Raw genomic sequence first — 18,411 nt, forward strand, 5'->3', positions numbered from 1 at the left:
CCAAGCGAAAGCAACTCAAAAGCGAGTCATGCCAAAGTGGAAAAGCGATTACCTGTCTGGTATTTACGCAGATCTAACGCCACCGGGGCAATGGTGGAGGTACTGTTGCAGAATGTAGATGTGTCCATTCTATTCCACTATGGCTATATCCACACGATTGAGTTTAGTGTTCATTTATTTATTCACTTATATTTGCAGTGTTCGTGTAGTGCTTTTATTTATTTTGGGACATCACAATGCCTCGTAGATTCATGACTATAAATATGAAACGTAATTGTTAATGGTACAAATAAAATCCAAGGATGTCTGACGAGTTGATTTTAACGCAATCACAAACAATTTCTCACAAATGCAGCCCTTAACCCTTCTAACATGGAGCAAATGAGGGCTTCTGGTGTTTTTTGGAGAAAACTCTGGGCGATGGAGAAAACTGCTATCCTGGGTACCAGATGAACTTAGCGCAACCCACAACATTTGAGGTCGGGAAGTTCGGTCTGGCATTGCTCCGTTGAGGACGAATTATGCCTGACCAATCAAGTAGTCAGGGTGGGCTTTATACGATGATGGACAGTTGATCAACAGTAACGTAATCAACCATGTCACCAAAGAGCGCTTGGGTTGAATTTGTTTTCAACAAACATTGCTGGCACCGCTGGAGAGCTGAGATGTGTAGATTCAAGTCTGTTTTAGAAGACATTGACAGCGCATTTATTTATTAAGAGGGACAGAGAAACGCGATCAAGGCATTTGTCAATTGAAAAGATGTTTTTGCCGTCCTTCCTAAGAGATCCGGTAAAAGTTTAATTTAGGGCTGCCACTAACGACTATTTTTCTATCGATTAATCTATAGACTATTTTATCGATTAGTCGATTAATCTAAACGATTAATTTTCCTCCCAAAAAAAAAAAAATTCACCATTTCAGCTCAGTTAATTCATTTTATTTTAACAAAATGCAGCACAAGGCTTAAAGTAAAAGTGCAACATGTTTAAAGTGTAAGTGTGTCCAGCTAAAAATTTTACTTAAATATTAATATCATGTCAGTTAGAGATATGCAGCACAAAACAAAATGTAAACAAAGGCTGACATTAAAATAAAGTGCAAAACTGCAGGTTTAAACAAGGAACTCCCAACATGATAAAAAAAAAATAAAAAAAGAGGACTTGTTATAAGTCAGTATTGCAACTCCAAAATAAATGTTCTTGCTATTAAACTCCTTTCTATTATTTCTATTAAACCCCTTATTAAAGTAAAAGTGCAACATGTTTAAAGTAAGTGTAAGTGTGTCCAGCTCAAAATCCAACTCAAATATGAATCAATATCATGTCAGTTAGACATGTGTATTGTAGTGTAAGAACGTCAACATGTCCACATGTTCTGGGCTCAGGCTAGCTCTTTTCTTGGAAGCTATGATACCAGCTATGGAGAAAAGACGTTCTGAAGGGGTTGATGTTGCAGGTACACACAAATATGACTTTGCCAGAACAGCCAGAGAGGGAAACCTTGCCTCATTTGTTTTCCACCACTGCAGAGGATCTGAACTTTTAGGCAGAGGCTGTTCCCCAAAATTCTTGAGAATCTCTTCTCTCACAGAATGACTGACATCTGCCTCGTCCCCACTGTCATTCTGGCTGGATGTTTCCTCAGAGTCCGACCCAAGCAATGTGTCCGGCAAAGACACAGACCTCTTCTCTGTAACACCTGCTGATGTTTGGCCCTCTATGGTATGCTGTGGTTGCTGACTCTCCATCACCCTCCTCTTTGCTTCTAGTGCAAGGGCTTGCACTTTCACCTGCACTTGCAGGCTTTCATCTGGGGAGACGAACTTCAGTCTGCAAAACCTGGGATCCAAGGCAGCTGCGATTACAGTGGTGTTTGTATGGATACCAGCAGCTTTGTAGGCCATCTCAACCTCCCATCTTGTTGAGATTTTGTTCGCTGCAACAGCCTGAAATGCCAGCACATGGGTGTTGTCAAAGGCTGCATTCTGTGTAGACTTCAGCATTACTTTAATGAGTGCAGGTAGAGAGGAGAGGGTCACATATGACCCCCCACTAAGATAAACAGTTGCACACTCAAATGGCTTGAGAGCTTGTTCTAGCTCTTCCAGCAAGCTCCACTATTCAGCTTTGAGGTCAAGGAAATGTTTTGCTCTGTGTGTAACCTCTGGGTCTGACAGAGTTGCTGTAACAGGCCACCTCTGCTCTAGCAGGCGGCTGATCATATAGTACGAGCTGTTCCATCTTACACTAACGTCTTGAATCAGCTTGTGTTCAGGTTTGCCCATTTGTTTTTGTTTTGTTTTCAGCTTGGAACTGGCCATTTCACTCTTTTAGAAATGTTCCACCAAGCATCTTGCCGCTCCAATTGCTCTGTTAATTTGTGGATTCTTCAGTGCTTGATTCACCACTAGTTGCAATGTGTGGCCAGCACAGCGGATTGAAGATATCCCATGCCTCTCTTCCAACAACTTGAGGGCTGCTACAACATTAGCTGCATTGTCATGCACCACAGCCTTGATCCTGCTTGTAGGAATCCCAAACCTCTCAATTGCCGTCTCAATCCAGGATGCAATATTCACTGCAGTGTGTCGCTCTTCAAGAGGCATAGTAGTCAAACTATAGCTTATGAGTTCCCAGTCATTGTTGATATAATGGCACGTTATGCCGAAGTATGCCTCCGTGGCAATACTTGTCCATGCATCTGTTGTTAGACTGACCATGGAACTGGATGACGAGAGGGCAAGTTTGACTTTCAGGAATTCATCCTCATATCTCCTCTCCATCATGTTGGTGAAGCATGTTCTTTTAGGGAGACAGTAGCCTGGTTGGAAAGTGTTAACCATAGCACGGAAACCCTCATCTTCCACCATTGACAGGGGTCTCATGTCTTTGATTATCATGTTGAGAACACTGTCAGTAAGAGCAGCTGCAAATTTTGGTGAGCAATCCTTCTTTTGCAGGAATTCATTCATGTTGCTTTGCCTTTTCCTGAGAGCAAGAGAGAAAGAGAGGAGAAAAACAAATGCATCATAATTATTTAACATGTAATAATAATGAAGACAGTAATATTTCCTATGTTCCTTTGACTTATACCTTTTAACTTTATTGATCACAATTATTCAAATGTTATCTATTGTATTAAAGGCATCCCCCTCACAAATGAACTTCAAATAATGTCACAAATAAAATATTTCGATACGGTACATTCTCAACAAGCACGAACAAACACTGGCACCGTCAATCAACCTAGAATAAGCCCAGATCTAGCCTACACATGTTCTGTTATTTAAAACGTAAAAACGTATTCAATGGAAATTCTAAGGTCGAAGGTAGACAACTTTATGGCTTTAATAATGCGTGTATTTAGCAGCTACAATGACAAACGATATTTTAACTTACGGCAATTTAATAAAGATGAATAGACAATACTTACGGTTGCTTTTCTGGTGGTCCATCGTCCACAACGGCGCCTGCATGCTTTCTTTTGAGGTGTTCGTGCATTGCGGTGGTGCTGCTATGATACGCCAGACACTTTTCAGAGTGCACAAACCACCCTTTTGTTAGGCGCTAGTTTAAAAAACTCCCATACTTTTGATGCCTTTGGTCTTGACGCCGTCTCTTTCCCCACCAAGTCGGACTCAACTGCTGCTGCCGCCATGACTTTTTAAAACTAAAGCGTTGCCTGAAGGCAACCAATGACTGGTGCCAAAAAAAGGACTGACATCAGGCACGCAGCACGTAGTGATACGGAACGCGCACATTCGTTATACTGAAATTAAGCATTTTAGACATTGAAAAGGTAAATTCATAAAATAAAAAAAATATGCATCGACGTAAATTATTGATGCCGACGCATTTTTACCGTCGACTTCGTCGACCACATCAACTAATCGCGGCAGCCCTAGTTTAATATATCAACTGGCCCAAAGGTCTACGTTGTGGTCCTACTACGTTGCTCTGATTGGTTGTAGGTATATCCAAATTGAGCGAAGATGCATTTTTTCCCCTGGTTCGGTTGAAACACGCCCCATAATCACAGCCTAATGGAGCAGAATCAGACTCATATTCTGACAAGAATTATGAGTATGACAACGTCAGGCTAGAAAACTGCTAATTATCGTACTGAAATTATGGTCTAAGTTCAGAACGAATCCCAGATGAGAAAACTTTAATGAAGGCCATGTAAGTGGAGTTCAGGAGAAATTCCTTCTTAACTGCGTTTGAGAATGAGGCCCATTTTACGTCAACTGCATGGTTCAACAGAGAAATGTAATCAAGTGGCCTGATAAGCCAGACGCCATTTTCTACCAGAGACCAAATCGTCAGTGTCATCGCCGAGCCAGAGCCCCACCAGCGTGCTGCACAGCCCACTAAATATGACTGGCTACTATTCAATGAGGTCTGAAAGGATGTAAAAACATGATGAAAGTCCCAAGCACCACAATAAGTAAGCTGTGCACATGTTTGTACTACTAGAGTTGTACTACAGATGTGACTGAATTTTACCGACAAATGAAATAGTTTCAGTTCTTATCTCTACTGGATATATTTTATTAATTTATGTTTTGTTTTATCATTGAATTTGATCAGAAATGATGCTAATTGCGACCTCAGAGAGTACAGAGTAAAAAATAAGGGAGATTTTGTACAGAACTTGGCTTATTTTTTATGTTGTCCATTGGTGTGACAGAATGTCCTGTGGCGTGACCAACAGATAAATAAGGGAGAAAAGCATCTTAATCCACAAATTCCTGAAAAAGTGCTGCCCGGGTAGTATAGTTGGCTATCCATACTGCTCATGAGCGCCTTTAACTTGGTCAAAATTAGGCTGCAACTATCGAATATGTTTGGAATCGATTATTCCATTGATTATTCGAGTAATTGTGTATAAAGTACTTTTGCATTTTCAAAGAACAATATCAATTGTTCGTCACGCAACATGACAGGCCTGTTAAAATGACCAAGGAATTGGCTGTTATTCCTGACAAAAACAGGTTTTTATTCCAACACTTCATTGGATCAAAACTCAACAGCTGTGTGTGTGTGTGTGTGTGTGTGGAAGGAGAGAGATGAGGAGTGCATGACTTGATTCTTAACATCATGACTAGTCATCACTATCGACTCATAACATAGGCTACAAATAATCACAATGTTCTAACTAGCGCTAGTGATCATATTATTAGGCAATCGTTTATCAGCTAGTGTCAACTTTTAACATGCAGAGGTTTTCTGGTGAGCTGTTGAAGCCTTGATGTGGTGTTGTTATGCTATGCCAGGTCTGTTTTGCAGTGCACCATGTTGTCCTCTTTTCTTAATTTGAAATTATCCCAAACTGTGGACATTTTCTGCCTTTTACAGCCGGTTTTCTTTAGTGTGGAGATTTATGTAAAACAGTTATCTTCTTCTTATCTCCAGTTGGCAGTGTGTGCTAGTGTGAAGTCTTAGGCTATTTACTGTATACTGCAAATAGTGTGGAGGTTTCTGTAAAATAACACATCTAAATAAATAGTCTAATTCTCTTCTTCAAAAGACATTCCCTTGTGAGAAGGCTTTCTGTTAGGATGTAGAGGAGTACAGCACCCCCTCTGCAACATTTGTATGGCACATCACTTTACTAATAAACATTATTGTGTCATTATTTTAAGTGTCAGTATACCATTATTCAATGTACATCATTGTACAATATACTTTTTTTTGTATTTAACTCATGACACAGATACAGATACATTTGAAGGGGTATACCACAATCATAAACTTACTTTGAATGCCCGGCTGTGCTGTGGGGTATATTCAAATGTCCACAAAGCTCGCACTAATCCAGAGAGTTGCTGCGTCACCTCACATCTGTCCGGAGGACTTTTCCTCTGCAAATGTACCCCATTAGTCTTTGGTTTGTCCTCATCTGTTTCCTCTCCTCTGTACTGTTCCAATGCCAAGTACTCAGCAAAGAGTTCTGTGTTGCTTAAGCACTGTAGAATTGCATTCATAAAACAGGTGTTGCCGTGGTTCTTCAGTCCTGACACACCAGGAACCTTGTCCTGACTGAGATAACTTCCACAGTCACTGTCGTCTAAACCAACTAACCCTTTCTCTTCGGTTGTATAGGAGGTAAATCCTCCATCATCTTTGTCACCTACTGTAGGTTGTAACTCTGAGCCAAAATGAGATAGGGTTGTAAGTGTTTTTAAGACCCTGCTCATAAAACTACCAACCGTCCGAGTAGAGCCTCTTCGGAAAAGCTTCTTACTGAAGCCAGACTTCTTGTCTTTACTTGAGACTTTACTGAACATGATTCTGCTTAAGGTCATCAGGGCATCCCTGCATCCTTCAAGCAACACTTCAAAATGACGAATGCTTTATGGGGCAAATACTTGCTCAGTGTAACTGACATTTGAATGAATACCTTAACTAATCAGCAAACGTGAGTTAGGAAACTGATAACTACCATCTCACACTATTTTATGTAAGTCATGACTGTAAAATCAGCTGTCGTCTCTGGTTAGCTTTACACGTTAGCACGTTCGCATTGTATATTCCGCACAAAGACTGAGCTGTTTAACGTTGACTACTGTTATACGGAATACATGGGAGTTTAATTGGGCTTAAACATTTAAGTGAGTTTGGCTGGGCAACCAGCTATACAAGTTAGCTAGGCCGCTTCCATTAACGTTTTCCTTTTCTACATACCTACAGCTACCAATTTCATCACACAAAAACAGTTCAGTAGTCTGCGCTTGAGCAGCATGACAGTCAATATGCTAACTCACCGAATAACAAACATTTCACACGCTAACTTCTGGTAGATTTCACTGCTTTAACAACCTGGCTGGTAGCTAGCTTACATTAGCTTCACATATTATGGTGCCTGTATAAACGTTGCACGGCTTGCTGCAGCTCCACCCCTCAAACTGTATAACGCTACCTGACGACGAAGTTGAAAACAGCTCTCTAGCCGCATAACAAGGCTTACTTCACAAAACCAATCAACGTAACCATGTCGGTATTGAAGTAACTCTGGTGTCATCTTTGCTTGCTGACATCAGGTTAGCAAATCCACTTGCCAACTAGCCTAGCTTGCTAGGATTTGTTTTGACTGCATCTATCATGCAGTACTATAGGTAGAGGGTCAGTTATGTCTGCTCGGCTAGCTGGCGTTTTTATCTAAATGAGACCCATGTTATTCACGTTTTCATTTAGCTTAAGGAATCACGCCTCATCTGGGAGTTGTTAATGTCCTTACTATTAGAATAAGCTCAGATAGCCCTGGAAGTCCAATGCTTGTTTAATCCAATACGTCCTTCGCTTCTCGTATTTTTCTTCCAAGTCAGTTTATATTGCGTATGAAGACGCAAACCGGATGGGAAGCGCAGCTTGTCGTCGCATCGCGGACAGGACAGCGCATTACACTCAGGCTCGGGAACAGACTGAGGGCAAAACACACAGGATACCTAGGGTGGATTTATAGTCCAGGCAACGTGTGTCGCTCGACAAAAATGAAGGTTAGGTCTGGCCACAGCACAGCATCTGGGGGCTTTCATAGTCCGTTGCTGATGATAAACTGGCCCAGAACTGAAGGGTTTTTACTTATTTCTAAGGCAAGTCCAGTATGGGGTGCACGTTCTATAATCCATCCAATTTCTGTACATTTAGCATTATCATGAAAAGCCTGGAAAAAAAGCACAACAATATTCAAAAATCACTTTTTGAAACCGTTTGAGAGAAATTCATGTATATTCATGTAATACTTTTCCCAAGAATAATTTTTGGCAGTAGGACAAAAATGTAAAATGATATAGGCCTAAATGTTTCAGCTAAATTTAAATGTTATGTGTTTGATCCCTGGTTAACCTCAAGGTTTTGTCTTCCTTCTCAAACGCACAGTTGCCCTCTCTTAATGCAAACTCCACCTCGTATGAGAATGTCGGAACAACAAAAACTTCAGGCCAGAGTGGCGCTCAGGTAACTGTATAATCTGATAATAACACTGTGTCATTTGTGGTGGCTGTGTCAAGCTAAAAAGGCACCGGGTTTCTAAAAGAGCCCGGGTGATGTAATGTTGACTTTCGAACGCCTCTTGAGTGACAGTTGCTATGCCAACGCCAATACGTCACCCGTGCACCTTGTAGCTATCAGTCAGGGAGTCTGAAGAGTCGTTCGAAAGCCATCAGCTACTTTTTAGTCGCTTAATATTGTGCCTTAATGGACACTACGCACCCGGACACTTTTTAGCTATCAGTCAGAGAGTCTCAAGAGTTGTTCGAAAGCCATCAGGTACTTTTTACACGCTTAATATTGGCTGCCGGCCTCCTGTTAGTATGCACATATCAACAGGTTTCACCGCTAGCATCTCTATTGCTAATAGCAATTCCTCCTTTTGAGCGACAATATTAAGCGACTAAAACGTAGCTGATGGCTTTCGAACAACTCTTGAGACTCTCTGACTGAAAGCCAAAAAAGTGTCGGGGTACATAGTATTTGTTTAGGCACAATATTAAGCGAATAAAATGTTTTAGCTACACCTGCCTGCTGGTATTCTGTAAGTTAGCAATGTGCGCTAGCATATCAAAGCTAGCAATCCCCCGTTGTTCTTTAGTAAAATTTTGAGCAAACAATGCCCTGTTTTGTTCAAATGTAATTGTGGGTGCCGTCAGATATGTCTAAAAATCACAACACATTAAGGACTTTCTTAATTTAAGCACAACAACAGATGAATAGCTTCAAGCTAACAAGATAGCTCGTTACACTAGCACGAGCTAGGTGATGGAATGTGCTTACTTTGATACTATAATAAACTAGCGAATCAACAACTTTCCTACCAAAGTCAAACATCAAGCACATGGTTGTTTTGGTTGGTTTATTGTAGGTCAAATACAAGCAAGCCGGTCTCAGGTAGCGAAGTTTAATGCGAGATGCTCTGAAGTAAATCGCGTTATGAAGAATATAAGAGCCCGGGTGACGTAATGGCGTTGGCATAGCAACTGTCACTCAAGAGTCGTTCGAATGTCAACATTACATCACCCGGGCTCTTTTAGGAATCCGGTGCCTTTTTAGATTGACAGCTGAACTCAGATCAATTACTTTTACTACCTTGACAGTTGTGATAGATGGCAGATCCTCTATATTGACTAAATTGCATAAGGCATTGTCAAATTCAGGGTCTTGGAATTGCAGGTAGTTCAGGTCAAGCTTATTTATCAGCTCCAATATGAGGGCATTCACAGTCTTAGGGCGAGAGTGCAATTTAAGTAGCCTGACGATGTCATACTCATAATTCTAGTCAGAATATGAGTCTGAGACCGAACTCTTGGGCTGTGATTATGGGGCGTGTTTCAATGAACCAGGAAAGAAAATTCCTCTTCGCTGAATTGGATACCTAGAACCAATCAGAGCAACGTAGTATTACCATCTGACAGATTAAACTTTTACCTGATCCCGTAGGAAGGACGGCAAAAACATCTTTTCAATCGACAAATGCCTTGATCGCGTTTCTCTGTTCCTCTTTCAAAATGAATGCGCTGTCAATATCTGCTGAGATATGCCTGCTCACGTTACTTAATTAGCACTCAAGGCTAGAAGCTACCATTAGTTTCAATGATTTTTTTGGCCAACGCGTTAGCATAACCGATCAATAATGGTCTAGAGTGCTTTAGTTAGGACCTAAAATCCTCGGCAACACTCGTTTTGCGTATACACAACTAACCGAGTCAATGTAGACATAAAAAAGTCGTGTAGATAGCTTAAATCATATAAAATATGTCCCACTAATCTCCCGAGACGGCGCCATCTTTGTTCGATGTATATTCCGGTATATTCTATCTATATCGGTCCATCAACGTATAAAGCCCGCCCTTACAATTTGATTGGTTTAGATTGCTTTCTCAACCTTTTTGAAACGTTAAATCTCTCCCAACTAGCTCGATTCCAGACTGAATCTCCCAGACCAAAAATGTTGTGGGCGGAGTTCAGGCTGGTATCCAGGCTACAATTTAAGCTTTACAGCATTGACTTCATCAAGAATGACCCTTAGCTTGAGGACATCAGGCGTTGCCATTTGTACAACTGTGCATGGAAAGCCTGTAACAAACAAACAAAAAAAGATACTGCAAAGGTTAGCGTTTATAACAATAAAACCATATGACATATAGCATATAACATACAACTATTTAAGTATAAGTAGGGCTAGCAGCAGTTTAAAGTGTGAGGTGTAGTTATTCAATTAAGTTAAAAAAAAGAAATTAAAATTGTGCAAATACGGTATATGTGGGAAGTGTATTGTATGAATGGGGGAGCATGGGGTAAGTGGTGGTGGCGACTGTTCAGTGGATCAGTGTTGCTGATTCAGAAGCCTTACAGCCTAGGGGGAAAAGCTGTTTGTTAGTCTGGTAGTCCGTGTTCGGATGCTCCGGTAGCGTCTACCAGACGGCAGCAATGAGAATATCCCATGGCCTGGGTGGCTGTGGTCCTTTAGAATTTTCTGTGCTTTCCTCAGGCATCTAATGTGATAGATGCCTTGCATGGAGGGGAGATGACTGCCGGTGATACGCTCCGCTGTCTTCACCACCCCTGCAGGGCCTTACGGTCAGCAGCGGAGTAGCTACCATACCAGGCAGTGATGCAGCCTGAGAGGATGCTCTCAATTGTGCATCTGTAGAAGTTTGTAAGTGTTTTAGAAGACATGCCAAACTTCTTGAGTCTCCTCAAGAAGTATAGCCGCTTCTGTGCAGTTTTGACTGCCGAGCCTGCCTGCATGGACCAGGTTAGGTCATCCTTGATGTATACACCGAGGAATTTGAAGTTGGAGACTCTCTCCAAAAAATGAAGGCTATTCCATGCGAGAAATTGCGAAGAAACTGAACATTTCCTACAACGGTGTGTACTACTCACGTCAGAGAACAGCACAAACGGGCTCTTACCAGAGTAGAAAGAGAAGTGGGAGGCCCGGGTGCACAACTCAACAAGAAGACAAGTATATTAGTGTCTAGATTAAGAAATACACGCCTCACAGGTCCTCAACTGGCAGCTTTTTAAATGGTACCCGCAAAATGCGAGTGTCAACTTCTACAGTGAAGAGGCGACTTTGGGATGCTGGTCTTTTAGGCAGAGTGTCAAAAAAAAGCCATATTTAAGACTGGCCAATAAAAAGAAGAGATTGATATGGGCAAAAGAACCCAGACATTGGACAGAGAAAGATTGGAAAAAAGTGTTCTGGACGAATTTAAAGTTTGTGGTGTTTGGATCATACAGAAGAACTTTTGTGAGACGCAGAACAGGTGAAAAGATGCTGGAAGAGTGCCTGACGCCATCTGTCAAGCATGGTGGAGGTAATGTGATGGTCTAGGGATGTTTTGGTGCTGGCAAAGTGGGAGATTTGTACAAGGTAAAAGGGATTTTAAATAGGGAAGGCTATCACGCCATTCTGCAACGCCATGCCATACCCTGTAGACAGCGCTTGATTGGAGCCAATTTCCTCCTACAACAGGACAAGGACCCAAAGCGCACGTCCAAATTATGCAAGAACTATTTAGGGAAGAAGCAGGCAGCTCATATGCTGTCTGGAATGGAGTGGCCAGCGCAGTCACCAGATCTCAACCCCATCGAGCTGTTGTGGGAGCAGCTTGGCCGGTTGGTACGCAAGAAGTACCCATCAAGCTAATCCAACTTGTGGGAGGTGCTTCAGGAAGCATGGGGTGACATTTCTACAGATTACATCAATAAATTAACAGCTACAATGCCAAAGGTCTGCAATGCTGTAATTGCTGCAAATGGAGCCTTTTTTGACGAAAGCAGATATTAAGTTTGAAGAACAAAATTAATATTTCAAATAAAAATCATTATTTCCAACCTTGTCAATGTCTTGACTATATTTTCTATACATTTTGCAACTCATTTGATTAATACAAGTGTGAGTTTTCATGGAAAACATGAAATTGTCTGGGTGACCCCAAACTTTTGAACGGTAGTGTATGTGTTGCCTTTTTCCAGGTGGGAGAGGGTGGTGTGCGTTGCTAGGGCAAACTGAAAGGAGTCCAGGGTGTTGGGAAGGGTAGAACAGATGTGGGTCCTGACCAGCCGCTCAAAGCACTTCATTATGGTGGAGGTCAGTGCTACAGGGCAGTAGTCATTCAAGCAGGTGACTGATGTTTTCTTTGGTATGGGGATGATGGTGGCCTGCTTGAAGCAGGTGGGGACTTCAGACAGATGCAGTGATAGATTGAATATGGAGGTGAATACCAGAGGTGTAAAAAGTACTGAAATGTTGTACTCAAGTAAAAGTACAATTACTTTGATAAAATTGTACTTAGGTACAAGTAAAATTACCCATCTAAAAATCTCCTCAAGTAAAACGTAGTTCATTTAAAATGTACTTTAAGTAAAAGTTACTGAGTTACTTTCAACAACTTGATCGGGGCCGCTTCTATATAGTGCAAAAAAGGACAAGGGGTCATACATCATACAATAACTAGTTATTTTTAATTAAAGGAAATCTTTAGAAAAATTAATACAATGGCATTAAACTGTCAACACAACATTTAAGAACTTTTGGGAGGACATGTCGAGACATGAACCGCATGACAGCTAAAATAAAAAAGTAAAAATGCCGCCGCCGCACTGTACATTTAAACTTTGGTTACTTTACTTGTGTCCACCTTTAAAGCATTAGTTTACAAACTTCTTGTGATTTTCAAGGTGAGCAGAGTTCATCCGGGCTCGCTTTGCAGTGAACAGCAATACAGCACAGCTGAAGAGTCCATTGCAGGCGGCCGATGCAGGTAGGCCAGTATTGAGTTTCAGGGACAGTTTTTTTTATATTCTGAAAGGAGTCCAGCAGATCCATATTGACTGAGACACAGAATAGGTACCCTTCTAACTCCCCTGTACCTTCTGGACTTCATTGAGGAAAATAAATCATATTCATCTGATGAATTTGGTCCAACTTGCTTCAGCCTCTACCATCCGATCAAGGTGTTGTCTGACATAGACTCGACCTGTAGAATGACAACAACATTTTTGACAATTTAGTATTGAGCTGCCATCGAGAGTGTATCATAACTAGGGCTGGGCAACGATTACAAATTTTAATCGCGATGAATCGCATGATTTCCCAAATTAATCATGATTAATCGCATTTCTATACACAAAATCCAATAATCAATTCAAAAGTAGCGCACTTTTATTTTAAATGTTCTGCCATATGAACAAAAGTGCCACAACATTTGTTGTGCAAACACTTAACATCAGCATTTCTATATAGTAGCAGTTTAATAAAATAAATACTTTGTGTAATTCTCAACTTAAACAATGTTATCAAAACAAATACAAAACTGAAGCTTATTGCCACTGCCAGGGCATTGATGTTTAGAGTGTGGTGAAGCACCAGAAAGTTGTGTTGACGATATTACAACTCAATTCCATGTACTTGATGGCTGGTTTCCCTGTAATGTAACTAACCAGCCTGCTTATGACGTTGTTTCTGCCATAGCCCTCTGATGTTTGTAGCTCGCTAGTTAATGGCAACTCCCCATGCTAGCTAGAGACAGCTAGCACGTTAAAATTAGTTAGCTTAACTTATCGGGAGCCGGGAAGACAGGGGATATCATTGCACAACAAGCTCAAAATCATATTTTCGATAGTTGATTATCTTGTCATCCTAATGTGATCTTAATGATAGATCGAGTAGGGTGACAGGCTAGGATGGCCAGCTGCTTAGCTGCTGCTAGCATCATTCAGAGACAACGAACTTATAGATTCTCGCTAAACAGCTGACCGGTTAACGCCCACTGACGTTAACCTTTTCTTGAGGTGATGCACAGGCAATGAATAGCAGGGCCGGATAACAAATCATAGACCCCTGGCAGAGATGGGCAGTATTTCAATTACTTGTATTTGAAATACTAGTTAATTTGCTTTTGAGTATTTTGTAATTTGTATTTGATAGGGCCAATAAAAAAATCAAATGTAATTTGTAACAAAATACTTTAGAGTGGAGTAATTTTGTATTTAAAATACTCAAATTACTTTCTCCAGTGTTTAGGCAGAAGGAGATTTTTTTTCTGTCGGATTCTACCACAAGACCATCTGATCTGCCTGTGAATGTCATTGTCGAATCAGTCAATTTGCCAAAAGTGTTGCTTCTTATGGCCCGCCCCATTTTGGGGCGAAAAGGAAATCACCGCAGAGCTCTCTCATTTTTTTTCACAAAAAAGGGTTGTGGTCGAAAACTTAGAAAGCTGTCTTGATCCTTGTCAATTTATCTTCATTAGTATACCCGACTTAAAGGAGGTTCTTTCAAAGAGCGAATTGAGTTGTTGCACTGAACGTTAGCCATCTTGACACAAGGTGACTTGATGAAAGCCGTGTGATGTCCCTATACGCAATTAGACTTAAGGTCCGGGACGCGATCTGGCAGTCAGCGCCTGGGCGAGACGCTCCACTTTGTGAATGAGGCGCGCCTCACCTAGGACGCGATCTGGCACTCCGCGCCGCATTGCATAGAGGCAGGGTCCCGGGCGCACATGAGACTCTTAAATAAAGATCTTAGCCTACTATAAACGTTGTTGAGACTCTTTCTAAAGATCTTACTTATTCTCACAGAGACAAAACAAATAGCTACACGGTCATTTATCTGTTTGATGTCACATGTGTGCGCCAGTGTTGTCAATCACATGTGGGCGCCAATGTTGTCAAAGATAATCTGTAACTTGTGGAAGTTGTATTGTTAAACGGTGAGTACTTTGGTAGATGAAAGTGTTAACTTTAAATACAAATGCTAGTACAACTTCTATACGTTATCTGTCAGGTTGTGAGTGTGCAGTGGTAATGTAAGTTGGATTCGTAAAACGAATTTTAGGAAATAAATGACATTGCTTGACATGTAGCTGTTTGTCTCTGTTTTGTTACCGACTTTCAAACTTAATAAAAATCTCAACAACGTTTATAGTAGGCTACGTTTATTGTTTTGTCTCTGTGACAATGAGTAAGATCTTTAGTAAGTCTCAACAACGTTTATAGTAGGCTACGTTTATTGTTTTGTCTGTGTGACAATGAGTAAGATCTTTAGTAAGAGTCTCAACAACGTTTATAGTATGCTAAGATTTTAAAAAAGAGTCTCATCGGCGCGGAGTGCCAGATCGCGTCCTAGGTGAGGCGCGCCTCATTCACAAAGTGGAGCGTCTTGCCCGGACGCGGAGTGCCACACCCGCGTCCTAGGTGAGGTGCGCCCCATCCACAAAGTGGAGAGTGTCGCCCAGGCGCGGAGTGCCAGATTGCGTCCTAGTCCTTACCTGGTATTTACGTATGACGAAAGCACAGTGGGGATAGCCCTCTCGGAAGCCATAGAGATTGCAATGAGAGCCCTGTGGCGGCGGTTACAAACATGAAAAAAAGGATACGGAACCACTGACATGGGCCCGTCATAATAGCCTGCACCTGGCCCGGTGGTTACTACGTTACGCCACTGAATAGCCCAAACCTGAATGTTCTGCTATACCAGATTGTGAGAAAACTGAAAATTCAGAAAACAAAGTATTTCCTGTATTTTAAAAATACAAAATACATGTATTGTATTTTGTTACATTTTCTGGCAACAGTATTTAGTATTTTATTTTGATACATTTATTTGAGGGGTATTTTGTATTTTGTATCAAAATACATTTTGATTTATTTTTGCCCATCTCTGGGCGCAGGTGCTGCAGTGCTCACCAGCACATTCGACAAGTCAGCCCGCAGTCCCAGGCACTTTGGTCAGCCGGCAAAGCAGTCCACGATCCAGGCCACCAGGCCATGGTCCACCCGCAAGAGAGCCACCAAGACAGGCACCAACTCGCAGCGACACCATGGCAACCAATTTAGTTCTAGTTAAAATAACGAAAATAATGCAGGTTGTGTCCGTAGTTCTGGCCGTTCTCAAAATTACGTCCACCTGACCAAGCAAGACTATGAAAAACTTCTTTTTAATAGGAGAGCTGTTTTGGAGTGAAGTCAAATTGGTCTGATAATGCATGAATATCACGAAGATGCCAAATAAGAGTCTTACTTTGCTTGAAGTATAACTTGCATTCTGGACAAATATACATGGGTATAGCTGAAAAATCCAGGTGGACTGGCATTCTGTTGTTGTGTGGAAGTCTCTTAGTTATGCTTGGGTGTATCATGAGGTTCATTTGTTGTTGTGTCTGGTATTGACATGTGGATTGACTTATGGATGTGTTGTGGGAGTATTTCAATGAAATACTGATATAGGAAGGTTCCCACAGCTGTGTAATGCTCACAAAGGTGTATTTGTTGTTGTTCAGTATCAATTAGCATTGGTATGATTGTTTTAGTGCACCCTGCTGTGATACTAATGCTAGTAGTCTAAGGGCCTGATTTACTAACAGGATTGCGCCCATTTCTGGCGTAAAATAGCGGTCGTAAACATAAAACAGTAAGGGGGCGCATTTGAGTAGAGTCGCATATTAACGCTTTGAGGGTGTGTACCTGCCAACACCTGGGATGGCACGGAGACGTGGGTGGTAACGTAGGCGTGAAGCGCACTTTAATGGGAGGAGTGCGCCTAATGATGTATTAGTCAGAACCGAAAATTGAAAAAGCCCCTTAGAAAACAACATGGTAGGCATTTTTGAGGAAAAGCACTTAATGCATTGATTCTATATGATTTTTTAGTGCTGAATCCATTTCTGCCGGTTGCCCAGCTGTAAAAGTTACCGTTAAGCCATAATTATTGATTAATTAGCATAACTATTGATTAATCGCCAAAAGTTAGAAATGGCTATCAATTTACTATTTGTTAATATTCTATATATGATTGTTTGGTATCATTGTAAAGTGGACCTTCTATGCTTTAATTTAAGCCCATGGTTGTATCTTTCTGACAAACACAGAGGTCATATGACCTCTTTAAACCATACCTTACACACATTTTCCCACAATTTTCGCCTAAACTATATAGTTAGTGTGCTTGCCCGAAGGGAAGCACAGTATTGTTATCGTTAAGTTTTCTTTATTTATTCTGCCCGATTTTCTTGCAGCTAACTACTCCTCGCCCGTTTGAGATAGAGACGCCATTCAAACACCGAAATGTCCGGCTCGATCCGGTGCAACCTGCTATGACTTTTCGTGGCGGTACTTCTTGCCACTCCTTTTTTATTCCTCTTTTTCATCACCCTTTTCTCTCATTGACTAACATGGTGGAAGGTTGAGCCATTGTGACGTCACCCACTAAGGCGAAGCTCTGTATTCTCCTGTAACGGCAGTTGACGGCCAGCGACGACCAGCATACAATCATGGATATAAACACTAGAAATGCTGTTGCTGAACTTCATCTACAAACCTGATTTAATTCTTTAAGCCTTATTGGACATATTTTTATCTTAAAAGCTATATATATTTGTATTTAACTATTTTGAGAAATGATAACGTTATTACGTGATGTGCCTTCGCTGCAGAACAGGATGGTATAAGAGAAAGAGAGCGGAGATTCTCCTAACTAGCTGGCTAATGTAGCCATCCCATTTAAGCTATTCATATTACCGCTAAGCTATTTGTGACATTGGTAATTATACAGTATAATTTGTTACATTTCACTCTCAATTTTTCCCGCTACAAACTGCTTAGTATTCCACTTTGTAGCCTTCTCTAATCACTCGATTACCTCAGCCAGCCAGATTGGCAAAATGACAGCACCGAGAGGTCAACGTATGTTTACCCTGGAGGAAGCAGTAGTGCTTTGCCAAATTGAGCCAGAGATTTTCGAGTCGAATGACAACGAAACTAATGTAAGTTGTAAAATGAATGTTGATGGATAACAACCTAAATCTGAGCCATAGTTGCCAACTCTGGCATCTACAACATTTCTGATTAGCTACGCTAATAGCCTACACATAGCCTCTTACTCTATAAAACATTAAAGCAAATATGGCGATTATTATTTACCTTATCTGCTGGTAACCATAGAAGATCGTGAAGTAGGCCTACTAGTGATTTGAGTCCAAGCCCATATGTATTGTAGATGAGGTAATCCACTTGGTGCTAACAAGCACATCAAAACTCCAGTCAAAACGATGGTCTGTCGACAACGCAGATTTCGCTAATATGTTTATCCTACTTGTAACTTGTTGGTTGCTAGAAAGCTCTCTGAACATATGACCGGTCTTACTATACTGTTAGTACACAGAGTATTCCTATTTTATGGACTGCATGGCTTATGAACAAAGCTCATGTAAAGTGACATTTCTAGTAACGTAATCTTGGAATGTAGCCTGGCTCACGTCGCTGTCATTCTTCCACACTGTCAGTGGACGAGCGTTGGCTCACTGTAGATTCACTTTGTTTGCGTTATTTCAGTGTAGTATTTATTTATATATTTAATTTTGCAATTAGGCTATATAGGCTGTCAAAAAGGTGTTGTATC

The 18,411-nt window shown here is 41.1% G+C and overlaps 1 protein-coding gene across 1 annotated transcript in view; it reads right to left on the reverse strand.

The window, feature by feature from the left end:
• Positions 1-6,507, reverse strand: part of usp31 (ubiquitin specific peptidase 31) — a gene marked incomplete at its 3' end in the record, with an annotated part of 74,147 nt that extends 67,640 nt beyond the window's left edge. The window contains exon 1 of the mRNA XM_080855885.1: positions 5,762-6,507. Within this exon, the coding sequence (XP_080712011.1) occupies positions 5,762-6,310 (549 nt within the window). The 5' untranslated portion in view covers positions 6,311-6,507. The remainder of the gene's footprint in view (positions 1-5,761) is intronic.
• Between the last annotated feature and the right edge of the window lie 11,904 nt (positions 6,508-18,411).

Source organism: Sprattus sprattus (assembly GCF_963457725.1).
Source record: "Sprattus sprattus genome assembly, chromosome: 18".
Taxonomy (NCBI): Eukaryota; Metazoa; Chordata; class Actinopteri; order Clupeiformes; family Clupeidae; genus Sprattus; species Sprattus sprattus.